At 35.8% G+C, this 23,874-nt stretch overlaps 1 protein-coding gene across 2 annotated transcripts in view; it reads left to right on the top strand.

Annotated features, from left to right (window-relative positions):
* The first annotated feature begins 10,657 nt into the window (after nucleotides 1-10,657).
* LOC129792661 (uncharacterized) overlaps nucleotides 10,658-23,874 on the top strand; it is a 61,649-nt gene continuing 48,432 nt past the window's right edge. Inside the window, exon 1 of one of the 2 annotated variants that reach the window (XM_055831967.1) lies at nucleotides 10,658-11,273. In XM_055831967.1, coding sequence (XP_055687942.1) covers nucleotides 11,174-11,273 — 100 coding nt within the window. In that variant the 5' untranslated portion in view covers nucleotides 10,658-11,173. Of the gene's footprint in view, nucleotides 11,274-17,286; nucleotides 17,900-23,874 lie in introns of those variants that run through there. The other variant, XM_055831966.1, reaches the window with a different exon arrangement.

Here is a 23,874-nt window from a genome sequence, read left to right as displayed (position 1 = left end):
GACGACCAATATTTCAAAGAATTAACATGAGATTGAATTGTAATCAATCTACCACTAAACATGCAGCTCTCCACAAGTAATCGCTATTAAAATGAGAATTATATACATACAAATTTATATGTATAATATACCATAATATCACGAATGCTTTTTTCACTCTTTTTTTTTCCTTTGAAATTTAATGCGTCTGGCATTTGGTGAATTTTAATTGCGACAACACATAAACGTTGAGTGACACAGAATCGTCTTATTTTGATGAGCTGAAAATACATTTTGCCATGACTACCCTCTCAGTCAAGACCACACATTATATCCCACCACCCTCGCAGAATCGCAGTGGCGGTGTACAAGAACTTCTCTTTTATTTCACTGCATTGTTAAACAATTAAAATCCACCTACCAAGATCGTCTGTGGATGCAATCAATTTATTGACCATTGATGTATCTTCCAATTCTTTTTTTCTGCTTTTACCTCAAACCAAGTTTGGAGGTGTAAACAATCGGACAATCAGCGCCGTTACGCCATCAAAGGCAAGGTTTATCTGGCAAATTTATTATTCTAAAAATTAAACAAAAAATCTTTTTCGCATTTTCACTGATTATCTCGTGTAGAGATCACTTTAAAATTAAGAGAAAAAGCAGATTATATAATTTAAGTAATGCCAGTAGATCTTGAAACAGCTAGAAAAATCGCAAAAATGATTGACTTTGAGCGCTAAAAAATTACATATTTTTATTTTCTTTAAAGTCAAACAGTTTTTGTTAATCTCTTAAGGATCTGTAAGGATTCCAGAGGGTTGAAAAAAGAAAAAATAATTTTTGGGGGGGCTTCTCTGAACTTAAAAAATTTATTTTTGGAGAAAAATCCCAAACTTTCAAATTTTTGATTTTTTGTTCTTGCTGGTCCTGTGATTTAATTTCGCTAAAAAGGAAAGACTTTGTAAATTAAATAAAAGCGAAAAGGAAAACACACAGGAAAACTTCGTAAAGAAAATTAGGAAAAACTTCGCAGGTTTAAAAAGAAATTCATAAACAACGATATATGTACTGAAAATTTCAGGAAATTATTAATTTTTAATTCAGGTAACGGACAGTTAACCCTCATTAACTTCTAGTTACTTAGTTACTTAAAAACTTTTAAGTTTGACTTAGAATACCTTTTAATTGTTACGAGGTATTTTCCAACGAGCATTTAATGTATTTTTGATATTTAATCCATCCTTTCTTATTAAAATCTGCTCACAATTTGGTTTTATCCTCCAGTCCCTTTTAAGCACGTGTACATCCAGGCAGTTTTAGCTGATCCTTTTTGGCTATAAAAGACCATCCTTGAGCCAAAGTTTGTCAGTCATAAGTTTTTGTTGAAACACTAAAGATGTGCAATACCGTGTTTGAGTATTCTCAGGATAGTTATGAAAGTGGAAGTGATGGTTCTGAAAGGGAGCAAAGTGAAGACTTAGCTCCATCAGAAGATTACGAAGAAGTGATCTCTGATAATTTTGAGGATAATGGCATCGACCTAGGGCCATGTGATGAAGTGCCACGTCCAGAGTTGGGACCCATCGCCCCGCCATGGTATCACCAATGGACATCCACGCCGCAGACGGAAGATGATCTCCAGAGTTGCGTCTGTCTGCATTGCTACAACATGACGCATCCTGAAGGTAGCAATATTTCTGGCAGCCCTGGCAGTGGAAGTTCCTTAAGCCAGGATGTGAATAACAGCCCACTCTTTGAAGCCGCGAATGGCTCCCCCTTCTCTGGAAGTGTTTCATCTCCAGAACAAGTGTACGGCCTTTCATCTCCGAGACCACATGGAATACCAACTTATATTCCAACTGTCGAGGAAATTGAGCGAAGGATCATGTGGGATCTATACATGGAAAAGGTGATGGAGGTCTTCCATCGCCTTGAAAATTGCAGCCTCCTCAAGCTGGTAGAAGAGGAAAGACCACCGACACCTTGGTATCATTGGAAATTTCCAGGGTGCGCAACGTGCAATCTTTATGCAACGAGGGGATTCTAAAGATCCCACCGATTGTATTTTATTTTATTATAATTTTTTTTACTATTTAAAAAAAAGTCAAAAAAAAAAACGTGAATAAAAAATTAAATAACTCAAAAATCAGTCTTATTCTTAAAAAAAAAATTCTTCCCAATTTTAAAGGGCAATTTAATGATTTTCTTATTGAAATTCCTCTTCTGTTCAATAAAAAACCCAAATTTAATCGAAATTAATAATCTAAAAAATAATAAAATATTATATCTCTTCTAATTGAACAAAACTAATAAATGATTATTGAGTTTTACTTGAAATATTTGACAAAAGTCGCAGCCTCTGCACCACAGTGGTGGTTAAAATTTAATTCATTCTTGGGGTATTTTATTCTTTTCATTTTGTCAATAAAATACAGAATATCTCCGTAATATTTCAAATTAATGGAGAATTTTTGTTTAATTTATTTAACGACATTCCAACATATTGAAACGTTTAAAAAACTTTTTTAGCGCAAAAATTATGATTTATACACCCTTCTTAAAAATTACGATAATGTTTTGTGTGAATTTTTTTCCATTTCATTCTTGTGGCAATTTCTGCAGTGAATTGAATGTTGTTTTGATGTCCTCTATTTTGGTGTGGTATTATAAAAATTGACGGAACCTCAAAGAGGCAGCAAAAGAAGTTTATGTATATATGTCCGCGTTTTGTGTTGGAAGAAAAAGTTCTGTCTGTGTCTCGTCTTACAAAATGCGATAGGGACAATTTTTCATGTCAAAAGACGCTTCTCTCGTCTTGGCAGCAAGCAAAAGTGACTCAAAAATATCTGCAGACGATGTTGTGTCATTAATATAATCTCCCAATATTCCATTTCCCTTTATTTTGGCATGAATTGAGCAAAAATCGCCAGTCATTTATAATCCTGCATGTTCGCGGGCGGATTCGTAAATGGGTGGTTTTTGATGTTGTTTTTTTCTCTTTTTATTTTTATCACCTCTCATGTAAAGTCTCGTTGGTGCATTCTTATCCAGACGCGATGGATACTGATAGAAGAATTAATAGTTCCTGAATCATCGATACAGCTACAAAAAATCTGCCTTTATACATCCAATTATGGAGGATTTTTTTCGACCACTGAATTAAATTTGATTTTATTAAAGAAAAAAAAATAAAAAAGGCATGAATTCCTCTTAAGATTACCTAAAAAGGTTCTACAATAATGGTTGATTATTTTATTTTAGTAAAAAGCTACGTTATAAATTTAAAAGAATAAGCTTTTCTTAAAAGGAAAAGAGATGAATTTTCTAAACGACCCAAGATTACTTATCGAAGCTCTAGCTTTACAGGAGTGAAATATTTATTAATTAAAAAAATCAAGATACTCGGAAAGTTGCATTTTTAATACCATAAAGGTTCAAAGCTTACACTTAATTTTAATTTTAAACGAGATAAAGATTCAAGATGCATTAATTTTTTAAATGAAAACCACCTCCATCTGATTTCCCGTATGATTTCCCAGCAGACTTTTCAATTTAAAAATACCCGCACACGATGTATCCTTTTTACAAAAGACAAGAGAAAATGGAGGTGAATGAGTGAAGTAAAGGGAGTTTAGGAATAATAAATTTCATCTCAATTCATCGTCTCATCTCCAAGCCACGTTCTCTGCATCTCCTTTTTGCCATCCACATGAGAACAAGGAGATGGGGAGGAATGCCCAAAGAGCTCCAGACTTTCAAGGTTACATCTCCTCCGTGTTGGGTATTTGTGGTCTTGCTGTGTGCCTCCAGACGATATTAATTTGACTGCACTAAATAATCGCGAATGGGGCAAGAGTATTCGCAGCAAAACACTCTGGGCGCTCCTTCAACCCCAAAAAGATGAAGCATCGCAACAAGTGGGCGATAAGAAAAAGGGAAGAATGCGATGCGAGAGAGGAAAGCCAAAGATGAGTCTGACAATGACAGTCGGGTGTCAAAGTGATCACCAATGAAGATTTCAAAAATCGTGGAGAATGATAATCGCTTTGGAATTCCAGAGTCGTTGAAATGGCTCTCTGAGAATACAATCGGTGTGTCCGTCAAAGGAATAATGTGGGATGTTTTTTGTCATTCGAGTGGGACATTCTTTTTATCTGCGATTTAATGAAATAGAAAGAAATTTATAAGACACAAAATCGATTACAATTAAATGTACCAAAGGATTTATTACATGTTTGCTCTTCTCTTTAAACATTATCCTTTTACCCTTTGAATCCTTTTGATTGTGCTCTTGAGATGTATTCAAAGTATTTGACGGAAAATCTTGAAAAATAAAATAAATTAAATTACTCATGTCCATATTTGGAGCACAAAAATCCATAGGCTGACTGAGAAAATTTTCTTGCAATCTGGAAATCATGCAAATTTAATAAAATACAAACTGACTTAATTAGCACCGATCTTCCCTAATTTAAATTTAAACGACAAAAGCTTAAACAAATTAATACAATTCAGAAGTCTTATAATTTTACCCTCAATCCTCCTTTATATAGAAAAAAATATTTTCAGTTTCATTAAACCTTCTTTATATCTTTTACTGCATCCTCACTGTAATTTTATAGCTATCACTCGAAGATTTTATTTGAGACATCTTACAATTTCCAGTTTATTGCTACTTTTTCTCAATAATCATTATTTTTTCGTATAAAATTCAATGCATGTATTTACTTTATCGTAAAACTAATGACGCAATGTTAATATTTTTTTCAAAAATTATTTTACACGTTGTCAAATGTGCACTAAGGAAATGCAATACGGGCTTTAGAAAGTTGAATAGTCGCGCAAAGAACTCGAAGATCGCGATGTATACGAAGTTAAGCAAGGAGGGCATCCTGGTAAAAGCAAAAGGCACTGCCATGCAGCGAAAGACGTTGCCCTCAACGGATGCGCGGGACGAGGGTTTTTTTGTGATACTCTCTCTGTCGCACTTGCATCAATGGATTGGTGGAGCAATGGCCAGCCAGGTCGGGTCAGCACCGTGCAGTCACCCCGCGAAGCCACTTGTTTGCTTCGGGAAGAAGGCTGATGCACAGAAGAAAGAGAATTGCAGAGTGCATGAATTATTCACTCCGGGGAGCTCGCGTCGCCACCCATTTCAATGCCCTTCCGTCACTCTGTCAATCACGAATAGTGATGCTGATTCGTGATGCAATGCCGCGCACCTCTAATGATGCCTGTGGGTCAGGATGATCAGATCTACCCCCTCTGTTCAGCTTCCTTGGTCCATGGCAATTTATTCTCCTTTTGTACGCCATTGAATTCAATGACTTCTCCATGGGACATCTTAAAGGGACTCGACAGCACATATTATTATCCCTCCTTTTGCTATATCACACAACTTGTTCTTTGTGAATTAACAAATTGTTGCTGTAAATGTCGAGATTATCTACTTCCTCTTGTGCAAGATTTACCTTTTGGCAATCAAACACAAGCTTCTATTCTAAATTATATATAATGATACAGTTGAAATATAATTTTAAACATAATAGGAGCTTTAGACCGTTTAAAAGTTTATGGTTGAAATAAAATGGTTTCTATCCTTGTTATTTTTGTTCTAGAAATAAAGACTTGTCACTTTATTCTGATCATTATGAGGACTCCTTCGCTTCCTCACAATGCAAATTAATCTCACTCACAAGCTTTGGTGCAAGTGAAAGCTCTCTTACAAAAACTTTTGCTTTTCGTCTCCATCTATATATTTTACGATTTACTTAAAGATTACAAGAATTTACACTTTTCATCGGATTCTGTTGCACATCAAATGGTTAATATGGAATCATTTGTTAGTGATGGCAGCAAATTCTCCCAATTACTTGGACAATAAAATCCACTTATGTTCCCTTTAGCATTGGCAACAGAGAAGGAACATTGAGAAATATTCTGCAATTCACTTGATTTTTATCTTAATTTCCCTTCTCTCATTTTATCCTTTAAGTTCTGGATTCTGCTTGTTTTACCCCCTCATTCCACTTTCTCATGGTCACTTTGGGGCAATTCCATCCTAAGAATAAAATTCGCAACAGGTGTAACTAAAATCAGCCACAGAGTGTTGAAATTTAGAATCAGTGCATTGCATTTAGCTTTGATCCCCTAACCAAGGGACTGGGTGTTCTTATCGTGACTCTTGGTCTCACCGAAGAAGCACGCAAGAAGTGGCTGGGGAGAGACAAAAGATATAAAATGCACAGGCAATTTTGCCATAACAATAAAAATACGAATTTATGACACTTCGCGAAAAATTTATACTGTACATATTTTAAATGAAGTTAATATCAAATTCCATTAGCGTATTTTTTTGTATATGGTCACATATGAGCAAAATGCGTTTAAGCCGACAAATTAAACAGCTTTCTGTATGCACCTCATCGTCTCCTTTTTATTTATACGCTACTTTTATTACTTTCCATGGGGAATCTCTTTTTGCACAATTCTCTCACATTCATTTTATCTACACATGGAAATATCCACTGAATCCACACGAATTTTGTGAGCGAATGTGACAATGCTTTTTGGATATTATTGCAGCAATTTTAATTCTGTAAAAATAATAAGAGATTCTCTTATCAGCTGTAGACACATATGCTTGGCAAGTAGGCAGAAGTCAAAAAGAAATTACCATAAAAAGCTTCCCAGATTGTTACTTTTGCTTTTCAAAATAATGCCAGCAACAATCGGTCCATAAAATCAGGGTTTAATGCTGTTCAAAAATATTTAAAATGTAATGAAAAGAGTTTCTTGATCTTTAGAGCCGATTCTGTCAAAAATTCTTAATTTTTTTTCAATAGATTTTTGGTAGGTATTCTGTGTAAAATATTGCAAGACTCTGACAGTTTGTTTCTCTCATTAGTCGTTTCATAGGGAAAATAGTTTTCCAGAATTTCCCTTTAAACTTTCTAAGCCTTCTAAACGATTTTTTGGAAAGTAAAATCTTTTGGTTTTTCCACTAAATAAAACTTTTATAAATACAAACTGTCAAAATCTTACAAAAAATTTTCAAAATCTAAAAACAAACTTTTAAGTTGCAAGAAAAGAACATTTTTTTGACAGAATCTACACCTTATGATAAATTTTAAACGTAGGGGGGGGATGTGTAGAAGTGATAAGCTAACTATAACTATTAATTTTAGAATTAGATATACACCCAATAGATGATTCTGTCAGCACGATAGGTAGTAATTTATTGATTGGCGGGAATTTCAAGTAATATAGTGGCTGTGATTGGATTTCTCGGTTCGTTTGATTCTCCGCCAATATTTATAGCAAAATACTTCTCACGCGGCGAACAAATTGTAAAGAAAAATTGGAAGATGGTGCAGAAAATGCTGATCGGAAAGTTGCAATTTAGCTTGGTGGAGTAAATTGAATTATTTGCATGTGCACGGAAGGCACATTGCTGACAGGTCTGTAATGTTTTTGCAACAATGTTGTATATTGTAAAGAAAATTGCAATTCGCACCCGACAAATGGCTCATGAGGCCCTTTGAAGGGCACAAATGCTCACTGAGGCGGAACGAAATAGTCTATTTTAATTTACAATGAATGAAGTTTTAGTAACAAGCATTAGTGGCTTTCTCCTTTTTTTTTTAGACATTTTTGGTATTTAATACTGTCTCTTTTGCAACATATTGCTAAGCTAATAGGTTCTAGCGCTCATCACACGAGGAAAGCTTTTACATTTTCCTGGACTTTTTTAAACTCATGTGATGCTTATTAAATATTTCCTTTGACTTTTTTCTCAAAATCAGAGCCTGGTACGAAAAGATCTCTTACAAAATCTCCAGAAGCTCTGAAATCTGTATATATCATAAAAACTTTTAGGAGCTTTATAACATCGTCTCATAATTATATACATGTTGTATTATATTAATTTAAGCTTGTTCAAACCCACAACACCCTCTTCAACAAAAGTATACGTACACCCCATTAATGTCCACACCTTTATAAAGAAATGTTTTAAAAGGTTTTAAATGAGGAAAATAAAATTTTAATTGTATCTCATCTGTTACATTAATCTTAGCAGTTAAGCAACTTTGTTATTAAATTATTTTCTTTGTATATAATGGTTATCTCATGAAGTTTTACCATAAAACTGCGTGGGTCGTAAAAATAATTACATATTAATGTATAAATCCAATAAAATATCCATTTAACTTTATCTTGCGTGGGATTAACAAAGATTAACAAAATAATATGCTAAATTTTACTCAAATTCTTGCAAACAAATTTCCTCTGAGCTATTTTAATGATACAGTGACTATCCTAATCAATTCATACACCTGTAAATCAATTAAAAATAAGGAAAATTCGTTCACAAATTGAAACTACAATCAACGGTATTATTTACAATTTTGTAAGAAGCTTTATGATTTTCAAGAAGTTATACAAAGATATGTAAAATTCTAAATAATTTTCTTTCTCCACACTCGCTTTTCGCAAAACAGCAGAATAAAATAATGCTGAGCTGATGTTATTTGGGTATGTTGTTCTGAGAAACTCTTGAGGCATTTTTCCTTGTGTTTCCCGCTCTCCTGAGAGTACATCTTTTTTTTTTTACAACCGTCTGACTTTAACAGCCACAAAAGCCCTTCTCTTTACCCGTCGACATTTTTGGAATCATTATCCATTCACTTTGTCCTCCATCCCCTTTAGATTTTTGTCTGCATCATCACAATAATGAGTCTCATCATCATTCCCATAGTCATCTGAGATTTTTCTGGCTCAAGTCTCGACTTTAGGGGTTGATTTTTCGTGAGGACTCCCATTCTTTTGGTCACAATTGCCGCCACTGCAATAACAATTCAATGCGATGTCTCTTTTTTCGCCCACCCTCCGCCACCGACCCACCTGTCTAGACGGCTGAATTTACACCAACAAACCCCTTCTGCAAAGGAGGATAAAAATCGCTCGAAAGCAGTGATGCTTCTCATGATACTCCTCTATACGATTGTTTTCTTGTGCGCTGCACTCTCCGCTATATACTACATGTATTAACTCATGAGTCAGACCATAAGCACAGGAGTTGAACGACACGAATATTAATAAATTAACCAAATACAGAAGGACCCCATTGAAAAAAAAATTAACGAGTGTTTAAGATAAGGTATTTTGGGTATTTTATATTACAATTTTTATGTAATTTTTTGTTCTTTGTCTTGTAGGGTGAAAACCAAAGAAAAAGAAACAGAAATGTTCTTAATGTTTGGAATTTAAAGAATATTAGCTTAATACATATTGGGAAATACAAGAAATATAAACTTATTCTTATTTCCAACGAGGTAAATTGTCGCTTCGCTCCAATTTACCTCGCCCCGCTTCGCGGGGATTTGTTGCGCTTCGCGCAAATTTCAGAGAGAAAATAAATTATGATGGTTTAAAGGCAGATTTGGGCCACTTATCGATCCCAAAAGAAAAAATTTGCAAAGAGAAGAAATCATTTTCATACAACATATCGGGCGCGAAATTCAAAAATTTGCAAAAAATGCATGACTTTTATATGGGGGCTACCTGAAGGGGGGCTTTGGGGGGAAAATGAATACGGCCATTCGAAAGCGCCTGATATAAGGAGTCTCTGTACCAAATTTCATCACGATCGGTCAAACGGTGTAGATTTGTATAGCTGTACAGACACGAAATCCTTTCTTTATTATATAGAGAAGAAGATGGAGAGCTCTCATCAAACCCAAAGAAAAAAATTTGCAAAGAGAAGAAATCATTTTCATACAACATTTCAGGCGCCAAATTCAAAAATTTGCAAAAAATACATGACTTTTATATGGGGGCTACCTGAAGGGGGGCTTTGGGGGGAAAATGAATACGGCCATTCGAAAGCGCCTGATATAAGGAGTCTCTGTACCAAATTTCATCACGATCGGTCAAACGGTGTAGATTTGTATAGCTGTACAGACACGAAATCCTTTCTTTATTATATAGATTTATGAAGTAGGTATTGTTATATATATATATTAGGGACCCTCACCCTTCACCCTCAAGGAAATGTACAAAATAATTTTAAAAGTTTAATTTTGAGTAGGTATCTTATCTTACTAACCGCTAGTGAATATTTTTCAATGCTAAAGTCAGCTTTTTTCCTTTTCAATTTTAATAAAAATCGCAATAAATAATTTAATAAGGTTTTATTTAAATCGACGTATAAATACATACATATCAAAATTATATACAATTATGTAGGTTTTGATAAAGCTTAATTTTCCGCTACAATGCCGCCATCAATGTTATGTATTTTGCTATATACAAAAGCTATATACCTACCTAAATTTTCTTTCTCAGAATCAAGAAGCTTTACTGAGAAATTGGTCAAGGAAAACTCTGCTTCAATAGACCTTTGCTAGACGCATAATGTTTATGTACATGTTCTTCATCTCATACTCAAACCCAAAATTCGGCCCTCGCCTCCAACATATGTATGCGAGTCCCACACAGCGATTACATTCTATTCTTTCGCGAAAATGCGTCGCTCCAAGATGGCGAGCAAGACTTCGCGGTCTGTCGTTTTTTTATGCCCCCACAGCTGGTGATCTCTGTCTCACATCCACCATGGGCACATGTGGCGCATGATGCGCTGACGCGAGGCCACCTCTCGCTCCATCGCGGCCACAAATACAGTGGAAGAAGTGTCGGGTGGCCTGCAAATTTTCCGAGTTAGCTTGCGTAACGCGTGTGTGTACTTCATTTGCTGGGAAAACCGGAATTGAGCGGAGCCTCCGCCACAGAAAGCCCCCCCGAAAGCTCAGGGTGAATTCCACAGGGGAGCCCTCCCCCCATTGAATTTAATTGGACATTTGGATAACCGCGTGTGCTTGAAAAGCTCATTCAGAACACTCTCCGGTGGTCCGGCTTAGCTGTGGTTTAATTAAAGAATATTGTGTGCCAATTCGACGGTCGCGCCTCTTTCGTCCACCCGACCGGCTGGCTGGCTGGGTGTTGGTCCACCAGGAGGGTGTACCTTCTTAAACTCTAACCTCAAACTTCCTCAGTACAGGAGTTTTCCTTACATACATATATAATTTTTCTGAATAGTGCTTTTAATTTTAAGTGCTCAAACGTTCGTATTCGATGTAAAAGTGCCGTGGAATTTCCCTGTAGAGGGCAAAAACATCCGTAAATGTGAATATGTATGTGTATGTTAAACACGGAAGTGCCGAAGGAATTCTCTCCATCTGAGCACGTGCTATCAATATATAGTTCGGAGGTGTGGTTGGCAGAACAAAAGAAATGTAAGTAACTAATTTTATATACATTTCCAATATATATGTACAAAATACATATATTGATCTGCGCCCCAATTAGCTTTTTTTTCCAACCTCCCTCCCCCCTTTGTACTCCCAAACTTCGCGGTGACGAAAAGTTGTTCGGCGTGCTCGCAATATACCACCACAATTATTAGGAATTCTCAGCAACAGCGACCTTGAGGTCAATGCACTCCTATGGTGGTATTTATGTAAAATTGTAGCTCTCTGTTTTTGTACAATTCGCCTAAGAACGACGGAATGAATATTTTCATCGTGCTTTCTTCCTTGTATGAGATTTCTTATCCACTTACACCCATTGAATTTTGACTATCACCTTTTCTTTTTCTACGCATCTCTCATGTTTTCGCGATCAAAAGTCAATTTTGCTGGAGTTTGATGCGAAATAAAACACCTGATTCGGTCACCTGAACTCATGGGGTGGATCATTTAATTAGATTATGAATAAAGAAAAATATAATTTTAGCGGAAAAGTAATGAAATTGAATTGATGATTTTTTTCTCTTAAATTTTGACCTGATACCTATGCTATGTATAAACTCGGGAATTTGAAAATGAAAATAACACAAATACAACTTATAAAAGAGTAGATACATATATACTACTACAGATCTCAAAATTAGTCAGATTTATTATTTTATTTTAGCTGTGTTTCTTTCAGACACAGCTTTTGTGTACCGAGCAAAATCGAAAGTCGTCAGATCGGGCTCAAACTTGGGATGAGCACGAATTAGGGTCCCCACATTCCAAAAAACGTATGCGCCAAAAAAATTTTTTTCCGGCCGTCCGGCCGTCCGTCCGCCGTAGTTCAACCATAAATTGCAAGAGAACGGTGATAGATAGAGATTTGCGGTAAACGGCAAAGTTTAAATATCGACCGGAAGACGTCCGATTATGACGTCAAATTTTACCCCCCACCCCCCCGTCCGCCATTTTGAATAACCTCAAAATTTTGTTTTCGCTATATCTCAGCCCCTGTAATAGCTAAAAATCTGAAATTTTGATATGTTGTAGGGGCCATCAAGAGCTTTCCAACGATACCTCATTTTCGAAAATCGGTCAAACCGTTTAGTCAATATGGCCGCCACAATTTTTCATCGAAAATCGACTATAACTCGAAAACGGCTTGACCGATTTTGATCAACTCGGGGTCAAATGAAAGCTCTCAACAAACCCTACAACTCTCTAGAACATCCGAAGTTTCAAAAGTGACCGCTAGGGGGCCAAAAATCGAAAACAAAATTTTCGATTAGTTTTCGATGAATATCTCGAAAACGGCGACATAAATTTTTTTCGTTTTTTGATATGTTATAGCTGTCCATATTATCTAGCTCCATGCCAAAAATTAAGAAAATCTATGGATCCGTTCTCGAGATATAGCCTTCCAAAGTTGACATGTCATATCTCGGGTTCTACAAGTCCGATTTTGATCAACTCAAGCGCAAATGAAAGGTTTCGAGAAACCCTACAAATGTCTAGAACATTGCAACTTCGAAAAATGACCGCAAGAGGCGCTAAAGTCAAAAACAAAGTTTTCGAAAATTTCGAACTCGAATTTTTCGAAAATGGCGACATAAATTTTTTTCATTTTTCGATATGTTATAGCTGACTTCAAGACCTTTCAAACAAAAAAAAATTTATGAAAATCTATGGATCCGTTCTCGAGATATGGCCTTCTAAAGATTTCTTAGGGTATGACTTTTCTACTTTTCCCGACTTTGCGCGTATTTAAATTAATTCGCGTTTAGGTTTGCTCTCACAAAATTGGTACACTGAAAGAAACACAGCTCTCGTAAGCTTGGTCAGCTTACCAGTACATTTTTTAATTTACATCTTCCATTAATTGATAAGTATTTCCCATAAGAATATGTTGGGTTACTCTGTAAATTCCTTACAGTTAAAGTTGTACTCCCCCTTCAAATATAAATTGTCAAAAAAACATATTTTTTCAAAGTCTATGATTCTAATTTTCATTTCTCTGCAATATTTTTTTTTTGTTTTGCAATCTTCCATACTATGTAAAAATGTATGTATGTATATATTTGTATTTACTTGATATTCTGTATTAGAGCGCAATTATCAATTTAAATAAATTAGTCAAAGTTGAAAAATCCTATTCATGCGAGCGAGATAAGTCGCGCGATTTTTTCTCACGCGATCGAAAGCTACATGCGGCGAAATTGATGAGATTTGATGAATGAATATGAATCATATATCTACTACAGAGAGTAGTTATGTTAATCAATGATTTTTTACGAGTGATTTTAATGGCATAATGATCGCAATATTGGTTTAGAAGCTTAATATATTTTCATAAATAATTTACAAAGCGTTTTGTTGTAGATATGTGATCATCTTGGAAGACAAATATGATCCTGTGTTTTGAACATAAGCATTGGGTCGGGTTTGAGACTCCACCAAGATTGTACTCTCGCGACAACGAGTTCTCCCTTCAGGATAACAAATTGCGCTAGCATTTGGTGCATTTTTGATTTTATGATACAAAAGTTGTCGCGATCGTACACAAATAAATTACTATACAAACGTAGTTATATGTACTTGTGGTTGTGATATGCGCTCGCACTCCCAGATAGAAGATGAGGCGCAAAAATAGAACCACGAGATGCTAACCTATAAACGCGCGCGATTGTTTTCTCTCAATGTCTGATCTTTCATGAATTTTTGATTAAAAACAATAAAATGTCTAATATTGCATTTGGCTGATGTGAAAATCATTTTCCTTTTTCTGTGGATTTACTAGAAAATTAAAATTTGAATCATTCATTTTTTTGTATATAGCCAAGATATATGTATATATGGGACTGTATATATACAAGAAAAAGTTGTGAAAAAGAGTAGATTTTGTGAGTTTTCACCACATTTGCCGTCAGCTAAGAATATAATAAATACAAACACTGTACGAAACGACGAGAACGATAGAAGACAGAGCTATTTTTGCCAACGAAAAACCTTTTATAAATATGTGTTGCCATCCATCTTTGCGCCAATCCCGCGAACCAAATAAATTATCAACTCTTGTGCCATGGGTGCATCCATTATGTCGACGGTGCAAATAAGAAAGATCCGTGTGGATTAAAACATGAGGAGCAAATTGTTGGGGACATGATGCTTTTCTGCGCCAATGTTTCGCTGCAGTCAACATTGTTACTGTTGCATTTCAATAATTTCCTCATCTAATTAGATATGCTGCTTTCTTGACACCACGCTCAATGAACATGCAACGCTGGAAGTGAAATATTGCACCGGATTGATGATTTTCTGTCCCAAAACATGTCTATTTTAAATATTACAATTGTATACTTTTCCAGAAATTTCACAATCATTTAGTTGATCTCTTTGATTTTGAAATGCGTTTCAAAATTTATTTTTATTTAGAATACTTATTTATACGCTTCCAGCAATAATTTCTTTGTATATAATTTCTTGAAGACAATTTTCGAAAAGAACTTCTGATAATTTTAGGTAAATATGTATATAATATCTACACATTGATTCAATTTTAAATGTTAATTTTCTTTAAAAACTTATCAAATTTCATACATCTCTATTTATGATAAAAAAATTTCTCATTTTTGAATAATTATGTTTTTCCTAATGATAACGAATCTTTATTGAAAAAAATCTTGATGAAAATGAGTGGACAAATTTCCATTGAAACACCTATAAAGGCTTACAAATTTAAAGAATTTAAAATTAGAATTAATTTTTTTTGGAACTTTTGGTTCACTTGACCGCTTTTGAAAGTTCCTTTATTTCTACTTCTGTGTCTAATCATAAGATAAAATTCCCCATAGTATGGTTGATCGGTAACTGACCTAAGTGTTTTTCCTTTTATCTAATGTCAATTAATTTCTTTGTATATCCATTAAGTGGCAAAAACTTATTTCTTAACCGGACTTTTATTGATTTTTAGAAAGAAAAAGCTTATTCATGCGGTTTATATCCATTTGCAAAACATATAGTTTTATGTGTATATACTTACGCATTGTGGTAGGTCGGAATACATAGTTTTTACTACTGGAAAATTGAGGAAGAGTAATGATATGAAAATTGTGCTTGTAAGTACCTGCACGTCATACAATAAAATTTTTAATTGTCTGAAGAAAATAATTTTCATATTAAAAAGCAAATGAAAATAAGATTTTTCCCGTTTTCAGCACATTCCGTGAATTACAAAATATAAAAATTGTACAAATTAGGTGAAAGACGTTCTTTGAACAAAATAAGAAGATCTTTTTCCTCAAAGATCAATCAATCTTCTGATCCTTAAAATATCCAAATATATGGTCAAAGATTGCTCAATTTTTAAAATATTTTTTAAAGCAGAATATCAAGAAAGGGGAGAGAAGCACTCTTACAGATATAAATCCTTAATTATTTCTTCCAAAATTGATACTGATCGGTTAAGTCGTTTTGGAGAAATTAGCTTCATATGCCTAAATAAATACACATGAGGCAAATATATAGGCTATTATAGATTTTCTTATTCCTGAGTTTTTCCTATTCCAACACACATAGATTACAGGTCAAAAATGTTAATGTTGACAGTTTAAAATATCAACCAACAACTAAAGGTTCAACTTACTACAACAAAAACTTTATAAAGGAAATACCTAAACATATAAAGTCAGCACACTCAGATTTAGTCACGTAGAACTTGGAAAAACTATCACTATGATTTTTCTTAAAAAGAAAACAAAAAAATGGCCGCACCTAGCTAACAATGTCTCTTAGAATGGTCCACAATGCACGTAGCGATGCAGGAGAGATAATCGCTTTGTTTACGCTGCTGGTGATGGCACAAATTGCGATTCGTGCAAGCCTGGTGCCAATGGAGCGAATGTATCATCTTGGATGCATCTGTCGTGGAATTCGTTAAAGGAGAAATCGAGACGGAGGGGTGCGATACTATCGCGAATTTGTCTCATGCGTGAGCGTTCTTGAGCCCTTCTCGCACATCTATTCTGCGACTCACAAGGAGACAAACAAAAAAGGTCCTCCTGCTATATATATTTCGCGTGTGCCGCTGTTTGTTTGTCACACATCATCATCATCATCACTGAAGTCGCGCTCCATGGCACTCCACTATCTCGCTTACTCTCCCAACTGTGTTAGGCATCCGACATTCGCCTAACTTTTCCACTTAAAATATTCATACAAAAATGTAGCAACATGACCCGAGTCCAAGACACAACTTGTGAACAAACAAAAGTTGCGTGAGAGACACTACGAGAATATTTCTGCACGATGATCTCGAGCTGCCAAGAGGCGAGTAAATCTGAAAAGATTTTAGCTCTCTTTGAAATAATCCACCATAGTAGTGTGTAGTAGGATACGCCACGTGTCTCACAAGTTTTTCAAAAGTTTACACCTTGGATGGAAGTTCGTTCTGAGGGACTAAATTCAATAAAATAATATTTTTGGATAGACATTCGTCATTAATCGAGCATAAAATTTGAAGAGAACATATTATTTTAAAAAAAATTCTCAAATTCCTTAAAAAAAAACTCCATCCATATCTATGTAAAATGCTATGTATTCTTCCTGCACTTTAAATGGGTAATTTTATGAGAAAACATTCCATATGAATCACAGGAAATTTTAATTTATTAAATAAAGTGCATCTAAATCTCAATGATAGACCTTTTTAGAGCATCGTAATCGTGGCGTAGCGACGTCGTCGATGTGTCGCGTATTGTTTTGGGCGACACGATGCAGAATTATCGTCGAGACGGTGAAGTAGTCTTTCAGTTGCGTATTACTGCGGCCTCGAACAGCATCAATTTCTTGCGTGAAATAGGAATTGAAGAATAGGGCAGACTAAAGCAAAATTGCGAGAATACGATCCCTTGAACTTTTTTTTATTCTTTGAATTTTTTTTATCCTACTTTAAAATTTTAAATTCCTTCCTGATACTTTAACAATGAACTGATACCTGATGGTGTTTCCTTTTTGCAGAATGATCCACTGATTCAACCGCGTGTGGACAGTGACTATTAAGTGGGTGCCAAAGTGAAAGTGATCATAGTGTGAAGTGAGTGTGTGTTGATTTAAGTTGCCAAGGATCCCGAGTTGGTGGATTCGGGGGGCTCAAGCAAATTCATAGAGACATGGCGTGGCGCCTGTTCTGGCGGTCGGGGCGCGGCCCGCCGAGCCGGTGAGCCATCTCTGTGCCCTGTAGGTAGGCGCTGTGGCCCCCACGCATGCAGCCAGAGGCGCCGCGGGGGCCAGCGCAGCCCTAGCGCTCCTATGTATGCTCCTGACGATCCCCACGCTGTCGGCGAGCCCCCTCGCGGTGCCACCTCAGAGTTCAGGGCGACCCCAGCAGCCCAGCGCCGCGCCGGCCGGCCGAACGATCGCCCCCGCTCCGCCATGGCCGCCCCCCAAGGAGCCCTGCGCCACCACCGACCACCTCGGCAACCGGACAGCGACAAAAAGTGCCACGAACTGTAGCAGTATTTACGAGGCGCCCACCACCATAGCGCCCAATATTACGACTTTTGATCGACCCCAAGTCACGGGCCATCACGAAGCCACGCTCCGGCGTAACGATTCACACATCGCTGATAATGGTGGGTATACAAAACATTCAATTTTTTTTTTCAAGTTTTATTGATCCCTATTTCTTACGTACCTACCTATATATTTCTCCATTAAGTATTGGGAGTAAATGGAAAGATCATGCTTTTGTACTGTACGTTAAAATTTACCGAATTTTAGTACGATCAGTCCAGTTTCTTTGATAGATTTCTCGTGCCACAAACAAACAGAGAAATAAACAAACCGATAGTCAGTGGACTTAATTTTTTTACACCTTAACTTAAGGACAAAAATAATATTTTTTTTTAATTGTAATTTATTTTATTAATTTATCCATTTAAATTCCATTCCATTTTACAATTATTTACCAATTTACCAAGATGGTTAACATCAAATATAATTCGGAGACACTCAGAAAAAAAGCCTCAACAACATTGCAACTATAAAAATAAATTTTTTGGCCCATTTGCCTTCTCGAATGTAAGATGTCCGTGATTTGCATATCTTATGTGCAACATTTGCATTCTTATGTGGATATTTTATTTATACTCCTGCCACTATGTATATATTTTAATGTCATTACTTTTATTGTTCACAATCAACTCCCCCTCTGTTGTCACGAAATTTTACAATCTCATTTTTAAGGCACTCTCCACAACTATCTATATGTAGGTATTAAAAAAAAAGAACTTTAAACTTTTTTTTTCTTCATTATGAATCACAAGCTTTTCTTTTGTGCGAGCCGTTAAAAAGCAAAGAAGGGTGGACATAATTGATGGAACCCAGACGTATATAGACAAGTCAAAAATGTCCGTGCCAAAGTCAACGTTTGGCCAAAAATAAACAAAGAAAAAAAAGAACAATTGAGTGAAAGAAGTTTTTGTTCATAAGTTTGTCAAGAAATTTTAGCTGGTCAATATAAATAATATTTTAACACCACTTTGCAAAAATAATTCCAGCTATAAAGATGACGACGGCGGGAGTCACGATCAATAACACGTCACCTTATGTGTTATGTTGCAATTCCGTCTATATGTGCCGTATTTTTTTTATTTAGTGAATTTTCAAATTTATCTTTATGTTTCAATGATAATAAAATACAACACAGATGAACAAATCGCATTTTAAACTAAAAACTTATTGACGATTAACCCTTGCAGGATCCGATATTTGTAGTTTCAAACTTTTGCCTCCATTTTCTCTCAAAAAGAAATTGTTTTTCCAAGTTTTCTTACGATGAACATGAAGTCATAGAACTTTTCTATACATAAAGAAATAGAATTTATTATGATAAATTATATTATTTGACGAATTAAAAAATCGAATTGGCAATGGTGGCCAGCAAAATCCGCCAAGGGTTAAAGTTTCTTTTTTTTTTAATCTAATGATCTCTATCGACTTTACTAAAAAAAAATAGCAAGAAAAGTCATCATTTGATTGACTTTGAAATTTTTCATTTAAACGTAAATAGCTAAATAGTTATAAGGTACCTACATAAATGTATGTAATACCTACATACGTAACGGTATATACATAAATGCAAAATCTCATAATGGATCGGAAATGCAGCCAAGATTGCAAAACAGACAGTTTGATTTTCAATGCCAACGGACTGCGTAATGTATAAAATTCTTGGAAAAGTGCCGAATACTTCAAATATTAAGTCTTTTTTTTCACTTTTCCCCCGTTTGAACCAGTTAAAAGTGATTCAAATTGATTAAAATTAGCCTCAAAGATTCTATACAAATGAATTTAATTCTCTAAGATTATGAAAAAATAAGGTTTTTCTTGACAAGAATTTGTTTTCTTGATTATATGGAATTGATACCAGTTTAATCGACAAAAGACATCCCATAAACTAAGAGGATTAAAAAATATTTTTATTTAGGAGACTTTTTTCAATATTTTTCAAAAATAAGGCATGATTTTCCACAATTTAAGAATGAAACACGTCTTGAAATTTCTGTAGAAAAAAATGTTTGAAAATCGTCTAGAAATGAGATTTTTATTGACAAACATTACCTACAGTTTTAAATTAAATTTATTATCCACTTTAGCAAAAAAAAAACTAATATTTGTCCCAAATAAGAGTATCTATGTCATAAAAATGCACAATCATTAAATTGTTTCGCTATAAATGACTTAAGCAAGGTATAAAAAATTCTCAGCTAAAAAATATTGCCACAGTGTCGATACATACGATACATACATAGGTACATGTTATGACGAATGAGACGGAAAATAGGTGAATTAATCAAAAGGCCTGATTCATGAGATCCACGTGTCAAGGTCAATCAGTAATGAAAATCTCACAATACATTTGTCTCTGCATTTTCTCATTGCCTTTTCCCTTTACTTCTCTCAATGCGTGGGATCGTACAGAGTCATCCATGAAATGTTGCATCAATTTTTCATTTTTTGTGGATTAAAATTTTATTGAAAAAAGATAAACAATTACAGAAAAGTAGGTACATTCAGGTACACATTAACTGTGCTTTTGTAGAGTTTAAGCACACATAATTACATATGGGAAAATTCTTGGAAAGCACTATGATAAAAGCTAATGTTGTCATTTGCAGACTACATGTGCTCGTGATAATATTATCACGCAATCGCTAACTTTAATATTTTTCCACCACGTTATCTTGTTGAATTTTTTTCTTCGAGACAGTGAGGATCTCATCTGCGGAAGAGACACGATGAGACTCAAAAATAACGTGGAAATTGCACATCAACTTTTGGGCTAAATTTAGCAGCTAAAAAAGCTACAACAAATATATATGTACATGGTATATAGCCAAAAAAAGTGTGTTCTTTTTGTTCGGGGAAGGGCGAATAAATCGTCCCCGAAGCAATAATTGGGGAATTGGTGAATTCTTGGGTGGAACTTGCTTGGGGAATATTTTCCTTAGGCACAATTCCACTTGGGAGTTAACACCTATTTCGGATTTTAATCTTGGGGAAAGTCACTGGGGAACCTCAGTTCTTAGGCAACTTCCCTTGGGATTTTATCCAGGTCTTGGGAGGAATCTCTTTGGAAAGATTCCACTTGGGACCTATTTTAACAAAATAGATTTTTACTCTTAGGAAAAACTTCCACGAGAATTGCTTCCTGGGAAGTTTACTTGGGAGCCAAAATCTTTTATTCTTCTTGGGCGTTTTATTGCCTTGGGAAGAGACTTTTTAGGACTTTATTCAAGCTACTTACTGGTTGTAAGCTGGAGAACAAGTGATTTTTATTTTGCACAGGAACTCCTTTTATACAGTTTCTTATCCTAAGGAATGCATTTGCATTTGGTGGGGACACAATGCAAGATCATCATTTTAGCTAAAACTATGGGGCAATTCTTCCGCGGGGAAGAGAGAAGGAGTTTATCGTGTCAAATAGAATCAAAGGTATATAAAAAATTGCTGATCCCGAAGAAAATCATGGGCGAGAATGCAAGGGAATAGTGATCTTTATGTGCGCGAGGGATCATATACGAGAGTGGTGCGCGAGAGAAAAAATGTACGCGAGGGACTATGTGCGGGAGTGGTGCGAGAGAAGAAAAATGTACGCGAGGGACTATATGCGAGATTGGTGCGCGAGAGAAAAAATGTGCGCGAGGGATTATGTGCAAGCGTGGTGCGCGAGAGAAAAAAGGTACGCGAGGGATAAGCGTGGTGCGCGAGAGAGAAAAAATGTACGCGAGGGATTATGTGCAAGTGCACGAGGGAATATGTACTAGAGTGGTGTTTTTATGTACGAAATGCGCGGGAGTTTATTTGAGAATGAATTTTTGCGCGGGAAAATAGATGATGATTTTGCATTGATGTTTACAATAAATGTCTGACTTAAAACTAATGTTTTCCTGAAACATCCTGGGGCCCGGCAGCTGTGAACTGAAGGGTTGGATGTTCCTTGTAGATTCTTTCCAGTCTTTCTCTTAGAGATGAACTGCTGGATTCTTCTATCGGTTGGAGTGGGATGTTCCTTTCCTCCGTTGTGGTAGTTTCCTGAACTTCTATTGTGTTGACAGGGTGTTCTTCCTTCTTCTGGGTTCGTCTTCGTTGTCTTCTGCATAACTTTCTGCAAGAGTTGAGCCACTGTTTTCTTGTTTTCCACAAGATGATCATTCCAATGATGAATATTATTGCTCCACTGATAGAGTATGTTGTATGTTTGGGAACATAATAATATTCGAAAGGAATCACAGTCGCTACTGGTGTGGCGGCTTTAGCAAATATGTTTTCGTGTGGCTGAATTATCTTCGATGTCTGCAGTTCAATTGTGGGAAGATTTTCCATGTTTATCTCATCCATATTCGGGAACTTCATCGGTCTGTTTGTGATTGCTATGGTTTGAATCTCTTGATTAGACCTGAGGGTGACGTCCTTCGTCTTAACAACGCAGCCTCTCTTTGTTGTTAATATTCCGGTGGTGTTAATCATTGTTTCTTCCCGATGTCCATTGCAGATAATTGCTACCAGGCTTGGCTTCTCAGTGATGAAAATCCATGAGGTTTCGTCGTGCAATTTCTTCCATATCGTTCCGTTCACTGCTATTCTCTGTATGGTGCATGATTCTGGAGTAGTTCTATTTATGATTTCATTTATCATGCATGTAGAGTCTTCTTCTAAATTATACACGATATCAGTGGGGCAAGCTCTGGTGTATTTTCCCAATCTTCTGCACTTGTTCAATTCCTCTTTTGTGAGCGTAAAATATTTTTGCTCATTATATCCTAGTCCTAAGTACTCAATGTTAACCTCTTGTAGGAGAAAGGTATTATTTTTGGATATTTTAGGAATCGCTGATGTGTGGATGAGCTTATATGGGGTCGTCTCTAGTATTTCGAAATAAACGTGTATATAGATCATGCTACCTGACTTAGTGAGTTTGTGTAACCCTATGGGTGTTTTGTCAATCGTCAATTCTGCACCCAGTTTTTCATGTGCCTCTAAAAACTTCTTTTCTAAGTCTTCTCGTGTAATCAGCATGCTTCCTGGCATTCCAAATTTGATGGTGCTCTGGATGTCATCATACCACTCATTCAGCTCCTGAATATAATTGATTGCTGCCAGGTAAGTAGTTATCATGCGTATTTCGATACTGTTCCATTCTGCTCTGATCCTCCATGGTTGCATTTCTATAATAGTTTTCGTTAGACTTTCAATTCTTTCATTGAATAACTCGAGCTTTTGATTCGCTAGTTCATTGGACTGTGTTATTCTTGTGTTCAACAGAAGGGTTTGTTGATTCATTGTTTGCAACAATGAATTCCTATTTCTCATTATAGCGTCTAACTCTAGATATGAATCATGCTGGTCACCGATGAAGAAGTCAAACATGCTCCTTAGTATCCCTCTCTTTGCTTTGTGTTCTGTAGATACTTGCTGCTTTATTTCTTTTAACTTTCCTTCAAGCAGCAACTTCTCATTTGATAGATGATCTATTAAAGAGTTACAATGAGTATCATTTACTAACTTCTGGGATTTCATACACATGTCTGAAGTCTTATTTATGACCCATTCTGCAGAATTTGAGTCATTTGTTAAGGTTTCCAATGAGAGAGGCAAATCAATTCTTAGGTTACCTCTCGTGAGATGTACATTTCCTAAGGTTTCGATATATAATCCTGCAGATGGACGTTCGATTGTATAGTTAGAGGCGAAGACCGTGGTCAGTATCATGAAGATGTTCAACAGAGTGAACATTAAATTTTTTGTCATTGATCGGGTCGTCCTCCTAGTAGCTCCAGTGTGATCTTCAGTAGAGGGCTTCTTTTTTGGTTTCTTTCTTATGGCCCCTGTGCTAGGAGATGGTCCCGAATCATCATGATCTTGGTTTGTGTCTGTACTGGCATCTGGTTTGGAGATTGGTGCATTGGGAGTTGCCTCATGAGGTGATTGATCCATTGGTGGTTCGTGGCTTGACTGTGTTAGTGGAGGCAGTGTATTGTTTTCATCGTTGATCGGTAGCTGTATCAGATTATGAATTGCTGCCGTTCTTATTCTGTTTCCTCGA

This window comes from Lutzomyia longipalpis, chromosome 3 (assembly GCF_024334085.1).
Source record: "Lutzomyia longipalpis isolate SR_M1_2022 chromosome 3, ASM2433408v1".
NCBI lineage: Eukaryota > Metazoa > Arthropoda > Insecta > Diptera > Psychodidae > Lutzomyia > Lutzomyia longipalpis.
This window is presented reverse-complemented; position numbering and strand designations above follow the sequence as displayed.